General features: G+C 42.5%; 1 protein-coding gene across 3 annotated transcripts in view; it reads right to left on the bottom strand.

The window, feature by feature from the left end:
• si:ch211-153l6.6 overlaps positions 1-20,636 on the bottom strand; it is a 28,206-nt gene extending 7,570 nt beyond the window's left edge. For 2 of the 3 annotated variants that reach the window (XM_039607810.1, XM_031728612.2), the window contains exons 1-5: positions 20,502-20,636; positions 11,631-12,776; positions 5,599-5,813; positions 5,089-5,298; positions 1,833-2,395 (exon numbers count right to left, since the gene is read on the bottom strand). In XM_039607810.1, the coding sequence (XP_039463744.1) occupies positions 1,833-2,395; positions 5,089-5,298; positions 5,599-5,813; positions 11,631-12,776; positions 20,502-20,633 (2,266 nt within the window). In that variant the 5' untranslated portion in view covers positions 20,634-20,636. The remainder of the gene's footprint in view (positions 1-1,832; positions 2,396-5,088; positions 5,299-5,598; positions 5,814-11,630; positions 12,777-20,501) is intronic. The other variant, XM_039607809.1, reaches the window with a different exon arrangement.
• Positions 20,637-20,914: the final 278 nt, after the last annotated feature.

Below are 20,914 nucleotides of genomic sequence, written 5' to 3'. Positions count from 1 at the left end.
GCGTGATCTTGGATCATTCGGTTCTCCGAAGCTCATCCGGGACTTGCTGTCATAGCAACAGATCCGTGGCGTAAACCTGCTTGGGAGCAGGCTTACTTTATGTAAACAGGATTAGATCGCGCCCACTCAGGTATGTCCGCTTCATTTATACGAAAGCAACAGCGATATTTCTCCACTGTTTTTCCATAAATAAATATTATCAATGTAACTAAAGATAATGCAGCATTTGATTCTTTTATTGATGTCATACAGATACATACAGGTCATTTCCGAAAAAAAGGGAAATGTACTATTAATCATTCTATTTCATGTATTTGATTATTTCAGATGTAATTCATATTTTAGAGTAGTAATAGTAAAACACTTCGTAATCAAGATGAGAGACCACGGCTATAAAAGCGAAGGTGGATTTGGGAAGTCTGTCGCAGCCATGTCCTGTCCGTTTGTACGCGAGCAAGGAAGGTGCAGGTGCAAGATATAAGAGTTTACAGAATTCAGCGGATATTGCGGGATAGACGGGATCCTTTAGCTCAGCGCGACAGTGTGCTCATAGAGATATCGATTTTCCCGTGAGGGTATTATTTACTTAACACTCTCTCTCTCTCTCTCTCACACTCTCTCTCTCTCTCTCTACATATATATATATATATATATGAAGAGAGAGAGAGAGAGAGAGATATAGATATATATATATCTCCCAACTTACTGTGCATGCTTCAGTCACCCCTTGCATGGGAACAGGTAAAAGTGATGGAGTGTTATGTAAAACTACGCACAAAAAAACCCACAATGTCAATAAGTGTCACAGTACAAAAAGGGGTGTGACGAGGGGGTGCAGGACCACCACCTGTCTTTATTTGCTCTGCCCTTTTCTTGGTTGCTGTTATAAACAAACAAACAGATTATTTCAGGGTCTCTTTTCAAGAGACTAAAAGCAATATAAGTGATAAATATTACCATTCTGTAGAATATTCTTATATTTCACTTTTACTTGTTCCCATGTTCTAGAGGGTCCTGTTGTGGCTCTAATGTGAAAGAGGATATAATGTAATATAATATAATAAATTACTTACGAGTTTAATTTGTCAGCAACTTTCTGCCAGCCCTCTCTCCTTGCTTTTGCAGCCTTTGCAGTGTTCCCCTGCGTTTTAATTAAACTCTGAAACTCCTGAAATCCCTCAATCAAGAGTTCTTGCTCTGCTGCCGAAAAATACTGAGCGCGCTCCTTCGACATCTTCGCCGACCAATCAAAGGGTTGCCGATCAATGTTTCTACTATCGATGCATAGCCCCTTTTAAGCCACCCAGTGATCTCAGATTACTTCATCCAGCTATACTAATCGTCAACAGCAGGTGTGTTCGGAGAACCGGATTAGCGAGCTCAAAATTGGCGCAATGATTTGATCTTGGATGTGTCATTTGATCTTGGATGTAGTAAGCGAGGTACGAAGAACGGACCCCTGCTCTACCTCCTGAGCTTAGTGCATCACAATACCACAACACACTTGGAAAGACCCTATGACACAATATTTGTGAACCACTGCTGAGAAGGTGATGCACCCACTGAAAACACCCAGCCTGGACACTCTGCACCTCCAGTTTTACTGACTGTAAAAGCTTTGAATGACCTAAATGAACATAAACACTCAGAAATTGTAGAAACTTTAATGTGGACTCTTTTACCTATCTATGCCTAAGCACACTGTCTAACATTCAAACGCATTCAAACACTGACTCATTTGAATATATCTACAATAAAATAAAACGTTTCTAGTATGTTAGGCTGTGTGCTTCCTAAATCATGAGTGTTTTAGCTGTGTGGATGGTACATACCATTGTATGTGACATTATCACTCAGACCCGGAGACACCAACACAGTATCGTACCGCTCTCTCCCTCTCTTCCACTCCTCCTCTCTTTTCCTCCTCCACATCTCCTCCCTCTGCCTTTTCCACTCCTCCTCCCTCTGCCTCACCATCCTGATCTCTTGCTCCACCAGTGACTGGCTGCTGAGTGAGCGCAGCTTGAAAAAAGGATTTGAAGTGAAGGTGCTCTCCTGCGGTTCCACGGACAGTGGGGTGGAGCTTAGGCAGAACTCAGACGCACTGCGAATGATCAGATTGGAGGTCTCTACAACAATGACATTAGCGGAAGGCACTGCATCTGAATTTGCTGGCCAATCGGAAAGGCCGCCGATTGCAGAAGAGAGCAGACGATTCCTGGAGGCGGGGCTAGAGGAATCGGGCTCCAGGATGATGACGTTGTTAGCTGTCATTTCATGGTAGGCAGATCGGGGAAGGGACGAGGAACAGGATGGAGTCGGGGAGATTGAGAGTGTCGGGGTGCGGCAGGCCGGAGGTCTGGGTGGAGATCGTCCTGTCTGCAAGCTGGATGGCCTGCATACAGACAAGAACAATGTGAATGTTGAGTGTTTTGAATGGAGGGTTTTTGGATCATTTTGACAAATATTCAGAATCCTTTCTGAATTATTCTGTCTAAAATGTGTTTCTACAGTAGAACTATCACTCTTCTATGCACTTCTTTTAACTCAATAGGTTGGCTTATTTTGGTTGTAGGGTGATGGGTACAGACAGCAATTTTAGTTCGATTTCACTTTTAAAAAGCTTAATCAAATGATTACCTGCCCAGCAATAGACAAACAAGTACACCCTTCACTGGAACACTAACACTTACATTTGATGGAAGCCAAACCAGAGCTTAAAGAAGAGAAATAAATAGACAAATGCTTGCTATCACAGACACCATGGCAACTTTAATGTCAACTTTTGTTAGGGGTCTGGGTAAAAATGAACATCGATGTGAAAGTGCTGCTAACCTGCATGTTTTCTAATGGCCAGCAGGAGGTAACTCAAGATTCAGCATGCTTAATCCATGGCCTCAGTAAACACTTTCATTATGAGTTTATCGTTTCAGTTTCTCATTGAATAAAATTAATATTATATAGATATTGTAAATGGTGGCCTCCAATAAAGTAAAATAGACAAAAATATAGACACTTTATGACTGACAAGCACATACAAAAGGACAGTGTCCTTATTTCACACTCAGGTCCATCAAAATCACTTAAAAAAATCTAGTTCTAACAGGGTATTCCCCAAACTTGAGTACCTTGCAATCAGAAAACCCCCCCAGTTCCTATTCCTTATAGTTAATCTTCAACTCTATCTACTAGAGATGGACCAATCCGATATTACGTATTGGTATCAGTCCGATACTGACCTAAATTACTGGATCGGATATCGGAGAGAAATAAAAAATGTAATCCGATCCATTAAATATCACGAAAGCACCTCACAAAACTTGCGACATGGCGTAACTCGGCTCATAACCTTAGCACGTCGGAGGTGTACGCGTCACGTGATAGAGCGGCTAGAACAACAAAATTCTCCATGATAACAGAACTGTTGTCAGAACTCTTTGTCCCTCCTTCACGGCCATCCGCGTTGATCGAAGATTGTTGACTTTTGCTTAACCGGGTGAAGGGACACTTTCTCTCGGTTGAACACACACACACACACACACATACGCATGTACACTGACACAGACCTACACTCACCCCCCCACACCCTCCAAATGCCTTCGAAGCTTATGTCTTCTATGTTGTGAGATGTGATGATTCATGTGCTATGTGCTATGAGGTGTTTTTTTTCTGTTCCCAAATTGATCTCCCTCTTGGAGCTCAGTCTGGGGGGAGTTCTTTTTTCACCTCGTCTTTCCTCATGTTGTGCATTTTTCCATTGTTCGGTTCCGGGTCGTTGCTCGTGCGGCTGACTGGCCAGCAACCTAGCCTGACCTGTCTCCCCAGTGTGATGTTTGTGTATTGTATGTACGGTCGGCAAGGTCAGTCTCTTAATTGCCCCTTGGGGATAAATAAAGTCTTCTGAATCTGATCCATCCATCCCTCCATCCATGTATCTAGCCATCCATCCATTCATCCATCTTTCCTTATATTATCCATCCATATATCCATTTATCTAGTCATCCACCCATCCATCCATCAATCCATCCATCCACCTAGCCGTCTACCCATCCATCCATCCATCCATCCATCCATCCATCCATCATCTATCCATTCACCCATCCATCCATCCATCCATCCATCATCTATCCATTCACCCATCCATCCATTTATCTAGCCATCCATCCATCCATATATCCATCCATCCATTTATGTAGCCGTCCATCCATTTATCTAGCCATCCATCCATCCATCCATCCATCCATTCATATATCCATTTATCTAGCATCCACCCATCCATCATCCATCCATCCATCCAATCATCCATCCATCCATTTATCTAGCCATCTAGCCATCCATCCATCCATCCATCCATTTATCCATCCATCCATATATCCATCCATCCATCCATCCATCCATTTATCCATCCATCCATATATCCATCCATCCATCCATCCATCCATCTTTCCATCCATCCATGTAGCCATTCATCCATCCATCCATCTATCCATTTATCCATCCATCCACCCATCCATTCATCCACCCATCCATCACCCATCCATCTAGCCATCCATCCATCCATCCATCATCAAGGCTGCCCAGACTTCCCTCTACACCTCAGCCACCTCCTCCAGTTAATCCGTAGGAACATCGACACGTTCCCACAACATATAAGAGTTGTAATCTCTCCAGCATGTCCTGGGTCCGCCCTGGGGCCTCCTCCTGATAGGACATGTTTGAAACACCTCTCCAGGGACGCATCCACCTCAATCGGCTCCTTTCAATGTGGAGGGGTAGTGGCTCTACTCTGCCCCGCTCAATCTGAGCTCCTCACCCTATTTTTAAGGGAGAGGCCAGCAGCCATTCGAAGAAAGCTCACTTCTGCCGCTTGTATCCATAATGTCATTCTTTCAGTTACTACCCAGAGCTTGTGACAGTTGAGAGGCAAGGCTTTCAAATGAACTAAAATTCTGTCTAGGTGCATTTAACTGCCTTTGAGATCATAAGGACTGCATTCTGTTGCTATATGAGTTTTTGTGATTGCACAATACTGCAGAGCCAGTTACTGCTGGTGTGTAGTGGTAGACTTGGACTTTTTGGCTGCTGTACCTGGGTATTGCAAGGCCATGTGCAATCATTCCCCTCTCCCTGCGGTGTCGTTCCTCTCTCTCTAGAGTCAATCGGATCTCTCTCTCCACTGCAGTCTCAGGCTCCTCCAGGGTGCTGCGGTATGACGAATCATCCAGACCTGAGTCCTCTGAGCTAGGGGACAGGGTGGAGGACAGAGGAGGTTCCCTGGGCATGGGGATTTGAATTTCCCTTGTATAGGACAGGAGGAAACCACACTCAAGTTCAGAACGATGTGAAACCTACAGCGTTCTAGCTACTTGCTAAGTGCACTGTGTTGGCTGAAGGACTCATCTCGTTAATGTGGTGCATTGTTCTTTGTTTTACGACTGGGCATGAGCCCTGAAAACTATTCCACTGTCACTCTACAGCTTCTGTCAGCACTATAAATTGTATGACACACTTTTAGGCTAAGTCCTTGAAACTTCAACGAAGGCCATATTAGAAATTATTTACTGTTAGGACGACTAAGACTTCAGTGTGAAGATTTACCTGTGTTTGAGCCGGGGACTGCGAGTGGGGGGATATAGTGACGAGTGGGTGCCCTGGAAGCTCCCCTGAGCTCTCAGTCCCGGTTTTGGGATGGGCTGACCTTTGACCTCTTCTTCCATCTTCTTCCACTGCTGACGGGCCAAAAGAAAGTCCACATGCTCAGTAGAGACGTTTTCACTTTGGGTCTCTTCATGCACGCAGAAATCTACAGGGACCTGACAGGAGAGATTAGATGTGGGGTTAAGCTAAGCATTCTAGCAAACAGCCAGTGACTCTTTCACTCTGGGGTGGGGGAAATGGGTGGGGGCTTCACAGGACACCCTGCTGGGTCCAGTAATTCGCTCAACCAGAGATTATCCACTAGAGCAGTCACGTGATGACACTCAACGCTTTGACCAAGTAAATGACAACGGTGTGAAAGAAGGCCCGTCTGAGTCACCAGACCTACAGCTGGAGTCCGACAGCCAGGCCGGGCGTTTCAGTCAGGTGTTGGTCAGGTGAACCATCTGTCACATGACTCAGACAGGCTCTCCTCCAGACTGTTCTCACTCATAAAATTCTTTATAAACCCAAACGTTAAGGTTAACAGGTGGAGTTTCCAGTTTCAGTGCAGTTAGTTAAACAACAAAAAACACACTTACTGTTTAAAGGACTGTTGGGATTTATTTCTATCTGTAAGACTAATATCTCATAATTAGCATCACATATCTGTGTTTTGTCTAATACTGTGTCACTCTGATAGCGACAGACTAAGACCCCGTCACAAGAGTGTGGACGAGGTTGTAGTACCTACAAGACAACAAGGCCTTAAATTAGGCCTGATGGAGGACAAGAGGTGGTTGCCATGGTGATGGGTGAAGTGGCATCTCCAAATAAGGAGATGCCCAGAAAGGTGCATAAGAAAAAACGTGAGCCAAAGTGCTGGATCTCAGCCCAATAAGGAGAACCAACGTTTGACCAATCACCTTAGAGTAAGGATGGATATCGTTTAGGTTTTATCCGATACCGGTGCCAAATCGGTACTTATGAAACGGTGCCGGTGCTTAAACGGTGCTCAAACCGGTGCTTAAAGAATGGAGAACACAAACTTTGTCCAAAAACCTCTTATGTTTTTATTTTTAGCGGTCTCTTTTTTTCTGCAAAATGATAAGAACCGTACCAACATATAAACAACATCTGTGCAAAGATTTATGTTTTTAAAGTGAAACAGTGAAAAATTACAGCGCTGTCAATACATGAATATCCAGACGTTGTACAAAAATGTCCAATTTTGGCACACAATTGGACACCATGCCAGTTGAATTTTTTAGGTATTTAAGAGCAGAAATTAATTAATTTTATTAACATGCCTAAAAATGCTTTTTTTTAAAATACATTTTTGAAGAATTAACCACACATTTACATGGTGATGGGCCTTTTCTGCGCATGGAGCGCTTAATTGGCCTCTGGCCCTTTAAACTCTGAGGGGCTGTAACTTTGGTTTCTTTTGGTCAATTTGCATGATTGACACCTCTTTTTAATTGTTTGAGCCAATAGAGTCAGTAGTTGCTGCTGACGCCATTTTTAAAGTGGTACACAATCTGCAGACTCTCTCACCGGATGCTCCTAATTTTATTCTTGGTGATTTTAACAATTGTAATCTTAAGAAATCACTGAACAATTTCTTTCAATATGTCACTTGTCCTACAAGGCATAACAAAACGCTGGATTTGTGTTATGGACCAATTAAGGGGGCATATAAGTCTGTGGCTGGACCTGCGCTAGGTTCTTCGGATCACAATGTTATTCACCTCCTCCCTGCTTACAGATCTGTGATTAGGAGGGAGAAGGCCTGTGTGAAGCGGACTAATGTCTGGACAAAAGACAGTTGTGTTGCCCTTCAGGGGTGTTTTGATTGCACTGACTGGTCCTTGTTTCAAGAGAGCACTTCTGATTTGGATGAACTCACTGATGTAGTGTGTAGCTACATCTCTTTTTGCAAAGACTCTGTGATTTCAGTCAGAGAATCTAAGATTTTCCCTAATAACAAACCGTGGCTCTCTAAAGATATTAAGGATCTGATTCTTAAAAGGAAAATTGCTTTTAACGAGGGAGACGTTCCCACTGTGAGAATATTGAGGAAGGAGGTGAGGGCTGCAATAAAGATTGCCAAGATGAGGTACAGAAATAAGAACTCAGCAGTAACAACCTCAAAAGAGCTTGGCTTGGTATGAAAACAATGGCAGGGCTACACACGAAAGGTAAAAGTAGCATTACCTTAGGGGGGTTTACCTCTGACACACATCTGGCAGACAGTCTTAACAGTTTTTACCTTCGTTTTGAGAACTATGACTGTTCTAGGCAGACCAACACACTGAGGGAAAAGACTATCACTCCCCCATCAATTTGTATTGATGAGAGGGGGGTAGCTAATCTTTTTAGACACACCAAAAGCAAGAGTCCTGGACCTGACAACAGGACAGGTACTGAGAACTTGTGCTGATCAGCTGAGTGGGATTTTTCACTATATCTTCTCACTTTCTTTAGAGCTACAGACAGTACCTAAGATTTGGAAACATGCTATTATTGTTCCAGTTGCTAAGGGCAGTTCTCCTAAGGCACTGAATGATTTTAGGCCTGTGGCTCTGACTTCTTTAGTGATGAAGACATTTGAGAAGATAATTAAGAAGGAGATTTTAATGCATGTTGAACACCATCTTGACCCCTTCCAGTTTGCCTATAGAGCAGGGAGAGGTGTGGAGGACGCTGTTGTCACACTCCTGCATCTCTTGTATAAGAATCTTGAGGCCCCCCACACCCATGCAAGATTATTATTTGCTGACTTTTCATCTGCATTTAATACAATTCAACCCCTCTTACTTGCTGACAGGCTTTACAATCATTTCAAGCTTGACACTAGTCTGGTCGGCTGGGTGACAGACTTTCTGACCAATAGGTCAAAATGTGTGAGGGTGAATCATGTATTTTCTGATGTGCTCTCCTCTACTGGATCATCCCAGGGTTGTTGCCTCTCTCCCCTTCTGTTCATTCTGTACACAAATGAGTGTCGCAGCAATTTCACGAACAGACACATCCTGAAGTTTGCTGACGACACAGTAATCGTCAGTCTTCTAGTGGGGGATGAGTCAGGCCATGGACAGGTTGTAGATGATTTTGTGAATTGGTGTGATGAGTCCTTCCTTTCACTTAATGTGTCAAAAACTAAAGACATGATTATTGATTTTAGGAAGTCCTCTTATAGCTCATCACCTACTATCATTAAAACTGCCGATATTGGAATAGTTGAGAGTTATAAATATTTAGGTGTGGTACTTGACCATAAACTGTGTTTTGAATCTCATGCTGATGCCACTACTAAAAAAGTTCAACAAAGACTGTTCTTTTTAAGGAAAATGAAATCTTTTAATGCCTCATCTTAGATGTTGTCTTTGTTTTATAGAAGTTTTATCGAATCTGTGATGTCTTTTTGTATCGCTGCGTGGTTTGGTAACCTGACGGTGAAGAATAAGAATCGGTTGGGACTTCTGGTAAAAATTGCTAGCAAAATTTCAGGGCGCTGGCAAGATGGACTTTTGGCCATTTACAATAGAAATGTGCTTAGAAAGACTCATTCTATTATTCATTGTGTGAACCATCCACTTCACAGTGAGTTTGAGTTGTTGCCTTCCGGCCGCTGTTTTAGAGTACCTCCGAGGAGGACTAAAAGGCTCCAGGTCTCTTTTATCCCTACTGCGTCTTGTCTCCTTAATGGCAAATAATTGTCCTTGAACTTTCTATCATTATTATTGTTATTATTATTTTATAGTATTGTTCTGTTTATTTTTATCCTGCTGCTAAACTAATTTCCCCTTGTGGGACAATAAAGAAATTGAATTGAATTGAATTGAATTGAATTGTAACGATGCCACGTTCACGTTACTTCAACCAATCAGACGTTCCAAGGCCAAAACCCATGTGGGCCCAAATTTACTGCATATGACGTCTGTCCAGTCACGTGTCTATAGGTGGGTCTAAAATGGAGGTTGTTGACAGAAAACGGCTCTGATGCGGCTAGGTAGGCGTGGTAACTGCTGATAATCATGTGGCTACCGGCTACCGGCGAAAATAACGGAGGAAATCTGGACGGTAAGCCAATTTCTGTCTTAGCACATTTACGCCGCTGTGTGCTTTTGTGGTCTTCTTTTGTGGCTCATTCAGTGAATTTTGGTCAGAGTGTGGTGAAACTTGGTGTTTGGAATTAGTGATAGCTCTGGAAGATAACCAGCTTTTCTTTAGACGGTTACATGAAGTCTGGAGAATTTCTGGTTCGCCTTGTTTGTTTAGCGGACTTGTGCGCATTTACATAACTGCTCGTTTAATCATGGCTTGTTTTCGTTGAGTTTGGTGGTTGTAGAAATGGTTTATATGACATTTTAGCTGAGATTCAGAGGTTTCTGTGGATACCACACATGTCTGGACTTATATTTCTCACCCCGTGTTATAACCGATTAAACGTGATCTCCTCCTTTTTGCTCCCAGTACCGGGGGCGTGGGGCTTAAAGCACTTGTTGCAGGCTGCTGAGTTTGCATCTTTTGCTGTGAAGTACAGCCAGACTTTTGACCGCTTCGCCTTGGGCATTTTTAATCTGTAGCTCTGCTCTAAAAGAACGTACGTACCTGGGCCCGCCTACTATGCTTGTAAAGGTAAAATGATTGGCTAAAATCCAAAGTGTATGACATCTCATGAAAAATTTTTTAAAAAGCACCAAAATAAAGCACCAAAATGTGCGCTGCTTTTCGGTCTGGTTACTACCGTTTATGTCAGAACTGGTGCCATATCGGTACACATCCCTACCTTAGAGTCCTGTTTATCACACATAATAAAAGCATTACTGTCTGGGTGTGGGGCTCTTTGTTTGTTTGTGTCTCCTGAGCAAGCAGAGAGACACGCAGCCTTTTGTCTCTGAGCCAGAGACACTGAGACACACACAGAGTCCATGGCACCATGTGAAACTCATTTGAAACTTTAACCGTTTTCATAGAAAATTGTGAAAACGTACAACATATTTGTCTTCTCTCTCATAAAATCCCTACAGGACAGAGAGAAATGGACAATGTGTCCTTGGTTTCGTATAAAACTGATATAGATATAAACTGATTTTTAGTTTTTATGAGATAATGGTTCTGTTACTAGTTAGCTAACAGAAACTAATCTAAGTCTATTAGCAGCAACCAACCAACTCAGTGACATCATGTTCTGTATTGGTACAAGACGGCACTAAACTTGTTCTAAAAACCTCAAACACATATTTTTAAACCCAGCTTCATAGTCAGTGTTAAACCTATGACAGTATTTGAGTGCAGGGATCCACAGTGTAAATTAGCCTTTTCATGTCACCTTTGAGTGGGCTATGCTATCACTTTCAGCTATGATTGCACAGTTTGGGCACAAGGTGGAAGCGATGATCTTTATTTCCTTTTCTTGTTAAAATGAACATGTTTTGTTATAATACAGCAATGAATACTTCTGAGATCTGTCTGTGCTATAACTACATAGTTCACTTTAGTTGATGCTTGAATTAATGTCCTAGAACTCTGATGCAAACTGCGAGTGCTAATGCTGGGTGATGGGCTCAAGGCTCTTACAATCATGCACATGCTGCAGCTCCCTCTGTCAGACACTGATAGTACAGTTTTGAGTGGTACAGATGAAAAGTGTCAGAAACTGTAACAGATGAGTGACAGAGACACAGCTCCATCCACCGTTGGCTAACTGACAGGTACTCTGTTAAGACCAGAGTTTATAAAGCCCCATGTGTGCGTATATCTATTCTGGTTTAAGTCTAGGCTTTTCTTTTTGGAGATAGCTTAAGTTAGGGGTAACTTACTTGCTTTTATTTTTGTCAAAAAATGTCAAAAAAGTTTGGCAAACATTTTTGTTGTTATAATTCATCTCTGTTAAATGTCTGATGAAAAGTGTTGAACCAAGTTAAAAGCACAAAAGAACATCCCCGTGTCTCTGCCATCAGGCTACATACAAACAGCAAACTCACCTTCTTGTCGGGGTCCGTGGAGCTCGCTGTGGAGCTTACTGAAGGAGACCGTAGGAAAAGATCTCTCCTCAACCTCATCTGGTCTTCATCATCATCCTTTCTTCCCACCCTGTATTCCTCCACCTCCACCTCTCTCTTCTGCTCTTGTTTTTTTGCATCTGCTTTGACTTCATTGTCTTCTTCCTCTCCTTTGACCTTCTCCTCTTCTTCAAATGTTACATCTTTCTTCCTCTCTTCTTCGATCTGGCTGGTGATGTCAGAGGGGGCAAAAGCTGACCACTGGTCCTCACCTGCATCGCTGTCTGAGTACACGATGACACGCTCTGCTTGGAGGCAGTCACTGAGGTGGCTGTCACTCAGGTCATCCCTGATGGTGAAGTCGGGACCCCAAACTTCTTGTGGCACGGCCTCCAGAGGATCTGAGGTGGCACCTAGTGGCTCAGATGGTGAAGGATGCAGCAGACTGTCTGAGGGGAAGAGGAGATCTGAAAAGACATCTTCTTTTGCCTCTTCCTCTATTCCTCTGATCCAGCGATCCTCTTCTTTTGTGTCTTTTGCTCCTGGGTCTTCTCCCTCTTCTCCACCCCCTACCTCCCCACCCTCTGTACTCTCTCTGGTTTCATCGTCTCCCTCTCTCTCTCTTCTTTCCCAGCTATCACTCTCTGTTTCTCTTTCATTTCCATCTTCTCCCTTGAATCTCCCTCTGTCTTCATCCTCTGTCTCTATTTCTCTTCTTTCGATTTCTCCTTCTGTTTTTCCCCTCTCTTCTTCTTCTCCCTCTATCTCCCCACTCCCTTCATCCTCTCCTCTTTCACTTTCACTGACCTCTCTTCCTTTCTCATCTCCCATCTCAAAAATGAGATAGTCACACTCATCTCCTTTCCTATTTTCTCCTCCTACAGCCTTGTCTTCCACCCTATGGACCCCAGGAAAACCTAGTTCGTCCTCTTCCTGGTTGTGGCAACTAAAAAGGCTCTCTCCTTCCATGTCTGTTAGTGGTGCTGATGAGCTCATCTCCATGGTAACTGGACTGACTAGCAGTGGGGGAGAGGGAGGGCAGACGGGGTTATTGCTGCTGGAGCTACCGTTGTCGTGGTTAGCGTCTGTTAGCTCAGGTGTTGTCCTCCTTAGCCCAGTTGTAGCTCTCTGAGGAAACATACATGTAGTTCTAATTCATTTTGTGGTTATAATGGAGCAGAAATTAAAAAAAAAACATACTTGGATAAAACAGCATGAAGTCAATTCAAAAGTCCAATCTACTAAAATCTCATAATTGTGATGAAAATGACATAGCTTATGGGTTTGCATTCTTTCCAATGAGCAGCAGTGACCAACGTGCATAAAGGAAGTCTGCGAGAGTTCAGGCTAACAGGTAGGTGGATACACATGGATGTCACACAGTGACACCCAGAGGAGGATGACAGAGTCAAAGAGGGCTATCTGAAGAACAGGACTGCTTTCCTGCAGAATCTCACAAAGCAGACATTGGTGTGGATCATGGATGAAAGTGCTCCTGTCACTGCTGTGGTGTGCTTAGCAATACGAGGTTCGAAAGGAAAAGAAAGCATACCTGTGGCACTAACCAGTTATGATAGTGAAAAACTGCTCTTCTTACTGATGCATATACAGGAAATACTTAAGCAAGGGTGGGGGTTACTGGAGGTGGACAGGCTGCTTCTAATTGGAGGCTGTTAACATTATAAATTTCATTTAATTTCATGTCAGCTTAGCAAGGGTCCGGATGGTTTAATCTACTTCACAGTTATTCAGTTAATAACACTGAAAACACAGCAGGGAATAACTCTCTTAAGAAAATTCACAGTTTTAACTTGGTATCTCAAATATGTGTTTCGCTAGCTGGGCCCACATCCTCATTTGAGGTTTGACAGCGTTTTAGTAGGTAAAGGTGAATGTCTTGGACAAGAATTGAGCTGCGGTTTGGGGAAGACCTCGACCGGGCCTGGGAGATCCCCATGTACTAAATAGAAGTGAAGAAGTTAAAGAATTTAACAAGGGAGGGAGGGTGGAGCACGTAAATGAGAATGAACAGCTTGTAGAACTGGGGGAACATATATAGAGGAGAACCGTAAGGAGCGTCTTTGGAGGTGTTTTCCCACTCCTGAAATTCAGATACTTTATCTCCAATTTAGAATTTGACAATCACTCTAGTTAAAGCAAGTCTGCTTCGACAGTAACCTGTATTTGGTGTTACAGGTCTGTTACATACATGTACATACATAATACATGAAGGATCAGTCCTAATCAGAGATTATAGGTCAGAAACATCATGAGAACCTTGGATGGAGGTGGTCTGCAAAGTGCTTTGCAGATGAGTAACAACTGTGGGTAGACTAGAGCATCTTATCGCCTGTTTGAATTTATCACCCTACATGGTTTAGTAAATTAGAAGTTAAAACTGGTAAATCTTTAGCAGCTGCACATGTTTGCACACGAGTAGGTGGAGACCAAACACAGAGCTAAGATTAAAGTACAAAAACCTGGTTAATTCAACACACACTGAACTACACTGTTAATCTTACACTATAATAAGGCATATGCAAATATACAATTACTCAACAATTACTGAATATATTTGAATATATAATTGTCCACATACTCATGAGTACATCAGGGTACATTAAAGTACTGCACATGGCCTCAAATATTTGATGAGCTAAACTCAAGCCTTCCTCTCGTTACCATGGTGGCACTGCGTTGGCTGTGAGTGGGTTTGCATATTATTATGGTCTGTCGTTCAAAGCATGTGCTGGTGACAGATGGGAGGTGTTGCTATGGTAACACTAAGTATAGCTGCAGAGGCAGGCAAGCTGCTAAAGTCAATTCCTTTTCAGTTCAGTCACACTGTGTGAAGAGAGATCACATTAACCAGATATTATAGCCCATCACTTCTCTTTGGTTGCATGCTGAATATAGTGACTTCATACAAAAACTTCTTTAGTTGCATAACAGCAAATTGATGGTATAACATTCATAAACAGCAAACATGGGAACTAAAATGACACTGAGCAAATATAAAATGTAAATATAAATATAAATATAAACTAAAACATGTGAAAGATGTATCCCTCAGGAGACAGAGGCCTCTGTATCACTGACACATGACATGCATACCTGCACCAATGTGTCAACTACAACACTGGATCAATGCCAATGCAGCTATAGTTTGTAACAAGTTTGTGGCAGTAAGGTTATTAGAATTGCTGGGTGGAGTGATGCTTTTTTATGCAGCACCTCTCTGGTTTCTAAAAGTTCTACCTAACAGGATTTATCACAAACACTTATGAAGATGACCTATTTCTTGTCCTCTGCTGCATTTCCAGCACTGGAAATGATTCCAGATTAATTTTCACAAAACAGCATAAAGTTCATAAGTGAAAGGGGCTTAAGTTTTACTCAACAGAGAAACTCAAGTCCTCAATTAATTCTGATGTGATGAAACTCTGAAGGCATTTACTTTGAAGAGATGTCATTTCCAGTTTGCTGCATAACAGATGATTAACGTCTCTCTGCATCAGTCAGCATTAAGCCCAATGGCTGTTTTCTACAATCATTGATTAAGCCGTAGTACAAACTGAGTGAATGGGCATAAGTGGAAGCCTTTACGTACATTTTGATTCATAGGGGAACAAAATTACTTTTCAACCCAAGCCCTCACTGCTTTATTTAGACACGTTGTTCTATCCATGGCATTTTTAATCAACTTCATGGAAAAGGTCGTGTACATCTACCGAGGCCAACCATCCCAGCTCACAAATCATTTTGTTTACACTTTAACTATTCACCCTGCACTTCCAGCTTCTGTAAAATTATCCATAGGTTTTAACTATGCTGGCAGTTAACCTATAACTGTTGTAGCCTTTTTCTGCAATTCTTCACCTACTTTAAGCTTTCCGAGTATAACAGCTGTCCATTGATTTTAGCTAACAGTTCATCTGTGGGCTTGCATGGATTCTATTCAGAAATTCCAGTTTTATCCCACAGCCCAAAGACATAAATGTTAGCGACTGGTTATTCTAAATTTTCCATAGGTGTGGATTTGAGAGTGTGCAGCTTTCTGTCTTTTTGTGCATCTGCTGTGGTGGACTGGTGACCTGTCCAGGATATACCCTGCCTCTGCATAAGGCGGTAAAAGCAGGAGGTAAAGTGGCGACTCAGTATTTTGAATATCAATTGTTGGTTATGTTCATAGTTGGGTTGGAGTAGTGGGTTAAGGGTGTGGTGTGAAGGAGGCTGACCAGAACGCATGAGCGGGCAGCCCAGGCTGAGGGAAGAAGCTGAAATTTTAATTTTAATTTTAAAACTGTATATACTGTATATTCTGTGTATTTATTATTTCACTCCAATTGCCTGTTCTTATTGTCCTTATCTTCAACGTATGCTGCTCAGTTGTTTGTTAATTGCCCCTCTGGGATAAATAAAGTCTTCTGATTCTGATTCTGAAGCATCCCAACAGCACTATAAAAGTTAGTAGTTAGAAAAGTTAGAAAAGCATGATTGGAAATAAAGCCTGCAATAATCTCCAACGCTGTGGATACGGGGTCCTCACTTCACAAGTGATGCTGAAACCCAGGCGTTCTCGCACCCAGTCCGTGGAGGTGCTGGGCCAAATGGTGGCGGAACTGGTCGTCATGTACATGGAGCAGGCAGCGGCGCACCAGCACCAGCTGCAGGAGGGCAGGCTATGGTGGACTCTGGCTCGCACACACCCTGGTGTGGCATTATTGGAGAGCGAGTGGGTGGAGGTTAGGTAAGTGCATGGGGACATAAACAAATTTCAATGATGAGGATGTACACATCCTGGACAGGGAGGAACGCTGGTTTGAGAGTCAAGGAGGCCATTTACGTGAAAAGGGAAAGACCATCTCTGAATCGAGGACGGGGCCTAAGGGTACATCTGTCACCATCTTACAATGCTGTGATTGCAGCCATTCCCCAACTCTCTGTGAATGGGACTCATGGCCATTGATCAGTGGTACATTGTGCAAATGTACTGTTTATAAGGTTGGGGAACCCTGGATGAGTGACGAAACATACTGAAAACTCTACGTCCAGATGAACAAAATCAACTTTTTTGGGTTGGTGGAAGGTGGCCTGATAGGTCACGTTTTCTTTTACATCACATTGCTGGGTGCATGTGCGTCACTTACCTGGGGAACAACTGGCACCTGGATACACAATGGGAACAAAGCAAGCTGGAGGAGGCAGTGTGGCGCTTTGGGCAATGTTCTGCTGGGAAACCTTGGGTCATGTTACATTAACATGTACCACCTGATGGCAGCAGGTTAAGGTGTCCTGCCACAAAGCAAAAAGGGTTCAGGAATGGTTTGAGGAACACAACACTGAGTTTGATGTGTTGGCTTGGCCGTGGCAAATACCCCATGTGGAATCATCTCCAGACGTTTAGTTACTTAATGTATGAAGAAATAATAATTGTAAGTAATAATAATAATAATAATAACAATAATAATAATAACAATAATAATAATAATAATAATAATAATGATGATGATGATGATGATGATGATGATGATAATAACGACAGTAATAAAAATAATAATAATAATAATAATAAGCGGACACATTTATCAATTCAATGCAGTTTCATTTATATGCGCCAAATCACCACAGCAAATGTCTCAAGAGGCCCAAGGCCTTATACAACACGCTCATATACTCACCTGTCCATAACTGTACATTGGGATGCTGTGAATCATTGTGCATCATCCCTGACAGGTGACTGACTTGCAGAAGTGTCATTCTTGCCTCAGTACAATATAATTCTTTATATTGTAGTATTGCTAAATGTAAGTTAGATGCTGCTAAGATGACGTTTCTATTCCCCTTTGTTGATTAGTACTGCTGTAATATTGATGTAATATGAACATAATGTAAAATAATGGAAATATTATTGATGTTATATTGACCCACATTATTATTGTAGGGTGTTTATCTAACAAAGGACTTTGAAGTCACTACTTTGTGATTCAGTGCCTGTGACCCTGATAACAATAAGCAGGAGAGAATGGATGAAGTGAATTTAATTCATTTTGGAAGTCACTATTTAATGAAATTCATGTATACACTTTACATCTAGAATTTGCATTGGCAGTGGCACGGTGGTTAGTACTGTCACGTCATCTTCCTCTGTGGAATCTGCATGTACTCAACGTGTTTGTGTGGGTTCACTCTGGCTTCCTCCCACAGTCCAAAGACATGCAGTTAGTAGGGTTAGATTATTTGGTGAATTTAAACTGCCAGTAGGTGTGAATGTCATTGTGAATGGTTGTCTGTCTCTCTGTGTTATTCACAGCTTTAGTGAAGGTTACAAATGATCTTCTTATGGCCTCTGACAGTGGACTCATCTCTGTGCTTGTCCTGCTAGACCTCAGTGCAGCGTTCGATACTGTCGACCACAATATCCTATTAGAGCGATTAGAACATGCTGTAGGTACTACAGGTACTGCACTGCAGTGGTTTGTATCATATCCATCTAATAGACTCCAATTTGTGCATGTAAATTGAGAGTCCTCTTCACCCACTAAGGTCAATTATGGTGTTCCACAGGGTTCAGTGCTAGGACCAATTCTGTTTACATTATACATGCTTCCCGTAGGCAGCATCATTAGAAGACATAGCATAAATTTTCACTGCTATGCAGATGACACGCAGCTCTATCTATCCATGAAGCCAGGTAACACACACCAATTAGTTAAACTGCAGGAATGTCTTAAAGACATAAAGACCTGGATGGCCGCTAACTTTCTGCTTCTTAATTCAGATCAAACTGAGGTTATTGTACTCGGCCCTGAAAATCTTAGAAATATGGTATCTAACCAGATTCTTACTCTGGATGGCATTACCTTGGCCTCCAGTAATGCTGTGAGGAACCTTGGAGTCATTTTTGACCAGGACATGTCCTTCAACGCACGTATTAAACAAATATGTAAGACTGCTTTCTTCCATTTGCACACGTTTGCATTGAGGCGACTGTTGTTGTGATTTGGGGCTGTATAAATAAAACTGAATTGAGCTGAATTGTGTTAGCCCTGTGACATAATCATCTGTCCTGCCCTGGTGCTTATTTCATGACGTGCAGTTATGTAAATATGGAAATCAACAGTCACCCTCATTCTCGCGCCCTCACACACACACCAACATACTGGTGAGCAAAGTTGGATCCATTCATGACAGAAATCAAATATGTCCGTCCTCTTTCTCGCTGAAACTATTATTAATTTTGCAGTGACCCTGCTTTAACTCGCTGACCGATACAACATCTGCCAGTTTGAATCAGTATTGATGGGTTTGTTTTCCAGAGTTCATGTCTGGCCTGCAAGGTCATCATTCTGATCTGCAAAACTCTTTTAGCAAAATGTGACTATAACCTTTTTACAGCTTTGTTACAGGTGTGCTCTTAGCCATGAGACACAATACTCATGAACTTTGACCAGCATACCAAAACACAATAATGTCATGGTTATGGAGAATCCAGGACCCAAGATGCAGACTCCAAAGCACATTTACATAAACAAAAACATTTATTTATATGAGGCAGCGATTCCAGATAGCTGATATAAAGCGGGTAAAATAATCCAAACTGGAACACACAGGCTGACAAACAACACAACAAAGAACTGAGGAAAACTAAGGGTTTAAGTACGTACACACGTTTGTAATTGGACATAATATCATGGAAAACCTGATAAATAGAAACTCTAAAAACAGGAGACTATGCAGAAAATATAACAATGAACAATACTGCAATATGACAGCATGGGTTGAAGACCCTGGATTATTGCAAATGAAACCTGCTGCAGGACAGTCCAGAGTTTTGCTGCTCAAAGTATATACAGGGAATAACCTTTCACAGTAGCTCAGACTTCATCTGTGCAACAACTGTTGGTTAGCAGCTGTCAACATCTGCTAGCCTCTCACAGAAGCTTGAGCAGCAGGATGTGACGGTTTATGAAAACATCAGATCCGGCTGATATTGTCAAATTTAGTTTCTAATACACTACTAAAGCCATATTTATTGAGCAGGTTTGATTGTTTGATTGCAGCATAGAAATGTAGTCAGTACATGTGCTCCTGCGCACGTTCAAAATAGCATCGTTCCTTCTTCAGTTTCTGAGGACAGCCTGGACAGTCATTAGTGGTGTAGTGGTGCTCTGCTGTAATCCATGCCCCTACACTGCCTGTCTAGATTTGAACCAGAAGACTTTTGGATTATTGGTAGACCTCACTGACCTTTGTCAGCTGAACTTTATATTTAAAATATATTAAATCCACGACATGGAGTTATATTCCCTGTATAGTGAATATAGTGAAGTCTCTGCCCCCACATCAGCAGCTGGAGACAGCATTATGACGATTACTTAATCAGACACCTCTGTGTGTGTGTGTGTGTGTGTGTGTGTGTGTGTGTGTTGTGTGTGTGTGTGTGTGCGTGTCTATGTTTTGAGAGGATTACACAGCAGCTTTAGGCATCATGTGTTTTACCAAAGATGAGTTATAAATGGAGCCATGATGCTGTTGCACTCGGTTCTAGCGTTCCATTTTCTCCTGTTCTGCTCTTTGTAGTTAAATTCTAATGAAAAATTCAATTATCTCCCTGGTTCTACTGCGTTCTGTCAGATGAGTGCTGTGCCAGCAGTGTTATATAAGACATTATTCTAAACTTGGGCAAAGCACCAAAATCGTGACAGATAAGCGTGCATACAGAACCCAAGCTGAGCCAGAGCCTCGCGCATACACCTCGTTCACAGGCTACACGGTGTGCATCCACACAGCTGCAAGGAAGACGCTGTTCGGCTTTATTATTCAATGTTGTTGATTGGTTTATTTACCTACCAACAGCTTCCAGCACAGCAGCCAAAACGAGATCATCTCCAGTCGGCCGCGGCGCGCGCATTCCTCTCCACCTCTCCCCAACGGCAGCGCGAGCAGCCAGGCGGCCACTCTCTGGCGCGAGGAGGGACGCATACAAGCTGGCGGCTGCCGCGAGCGTACGTGTATGTGATGGAGAGAGATAGAGAGAAGGAGAGCAGCGGGGAGAGAGAGAGGCAGGCTATATCGACCTGAGCTAGTGTGTGAATTAGAGCAGAAGAGATCGATTTTTATTGGCAGACTCTTGCACATCTCTCTCTCTTTTTACTGTGTGCCTGGTTCCGACCCCCCCTCTATCTGCGCCTGCTGCATCCGCCGTTCACGCCCCCCCAGGCTCCAACACTGTAAAAGATAGCTATCTTAGCAAGTAGCCTAGG

Source organism: Oreochromis aureus, unplaced genomic scaffold (assembly GCF_013358895.1).
Source record: "Oreochromis aureus strain Israel breed Guangdong unplaced genomic scaffold, ZZ_aureus HiC_scaffold_54, whole genome shotgun sequence".
Classification (NCBI taxonomy): domain Eukaryota; kingdom Metazoa; phylum Chordata; class Actinopteri; order Cichliformes; family Cichlidae; genus Oreochromis; species Oreochromis aureus.
This window is presented reverse-complemented; position numbering and strand designations above follow the sequence as displayed.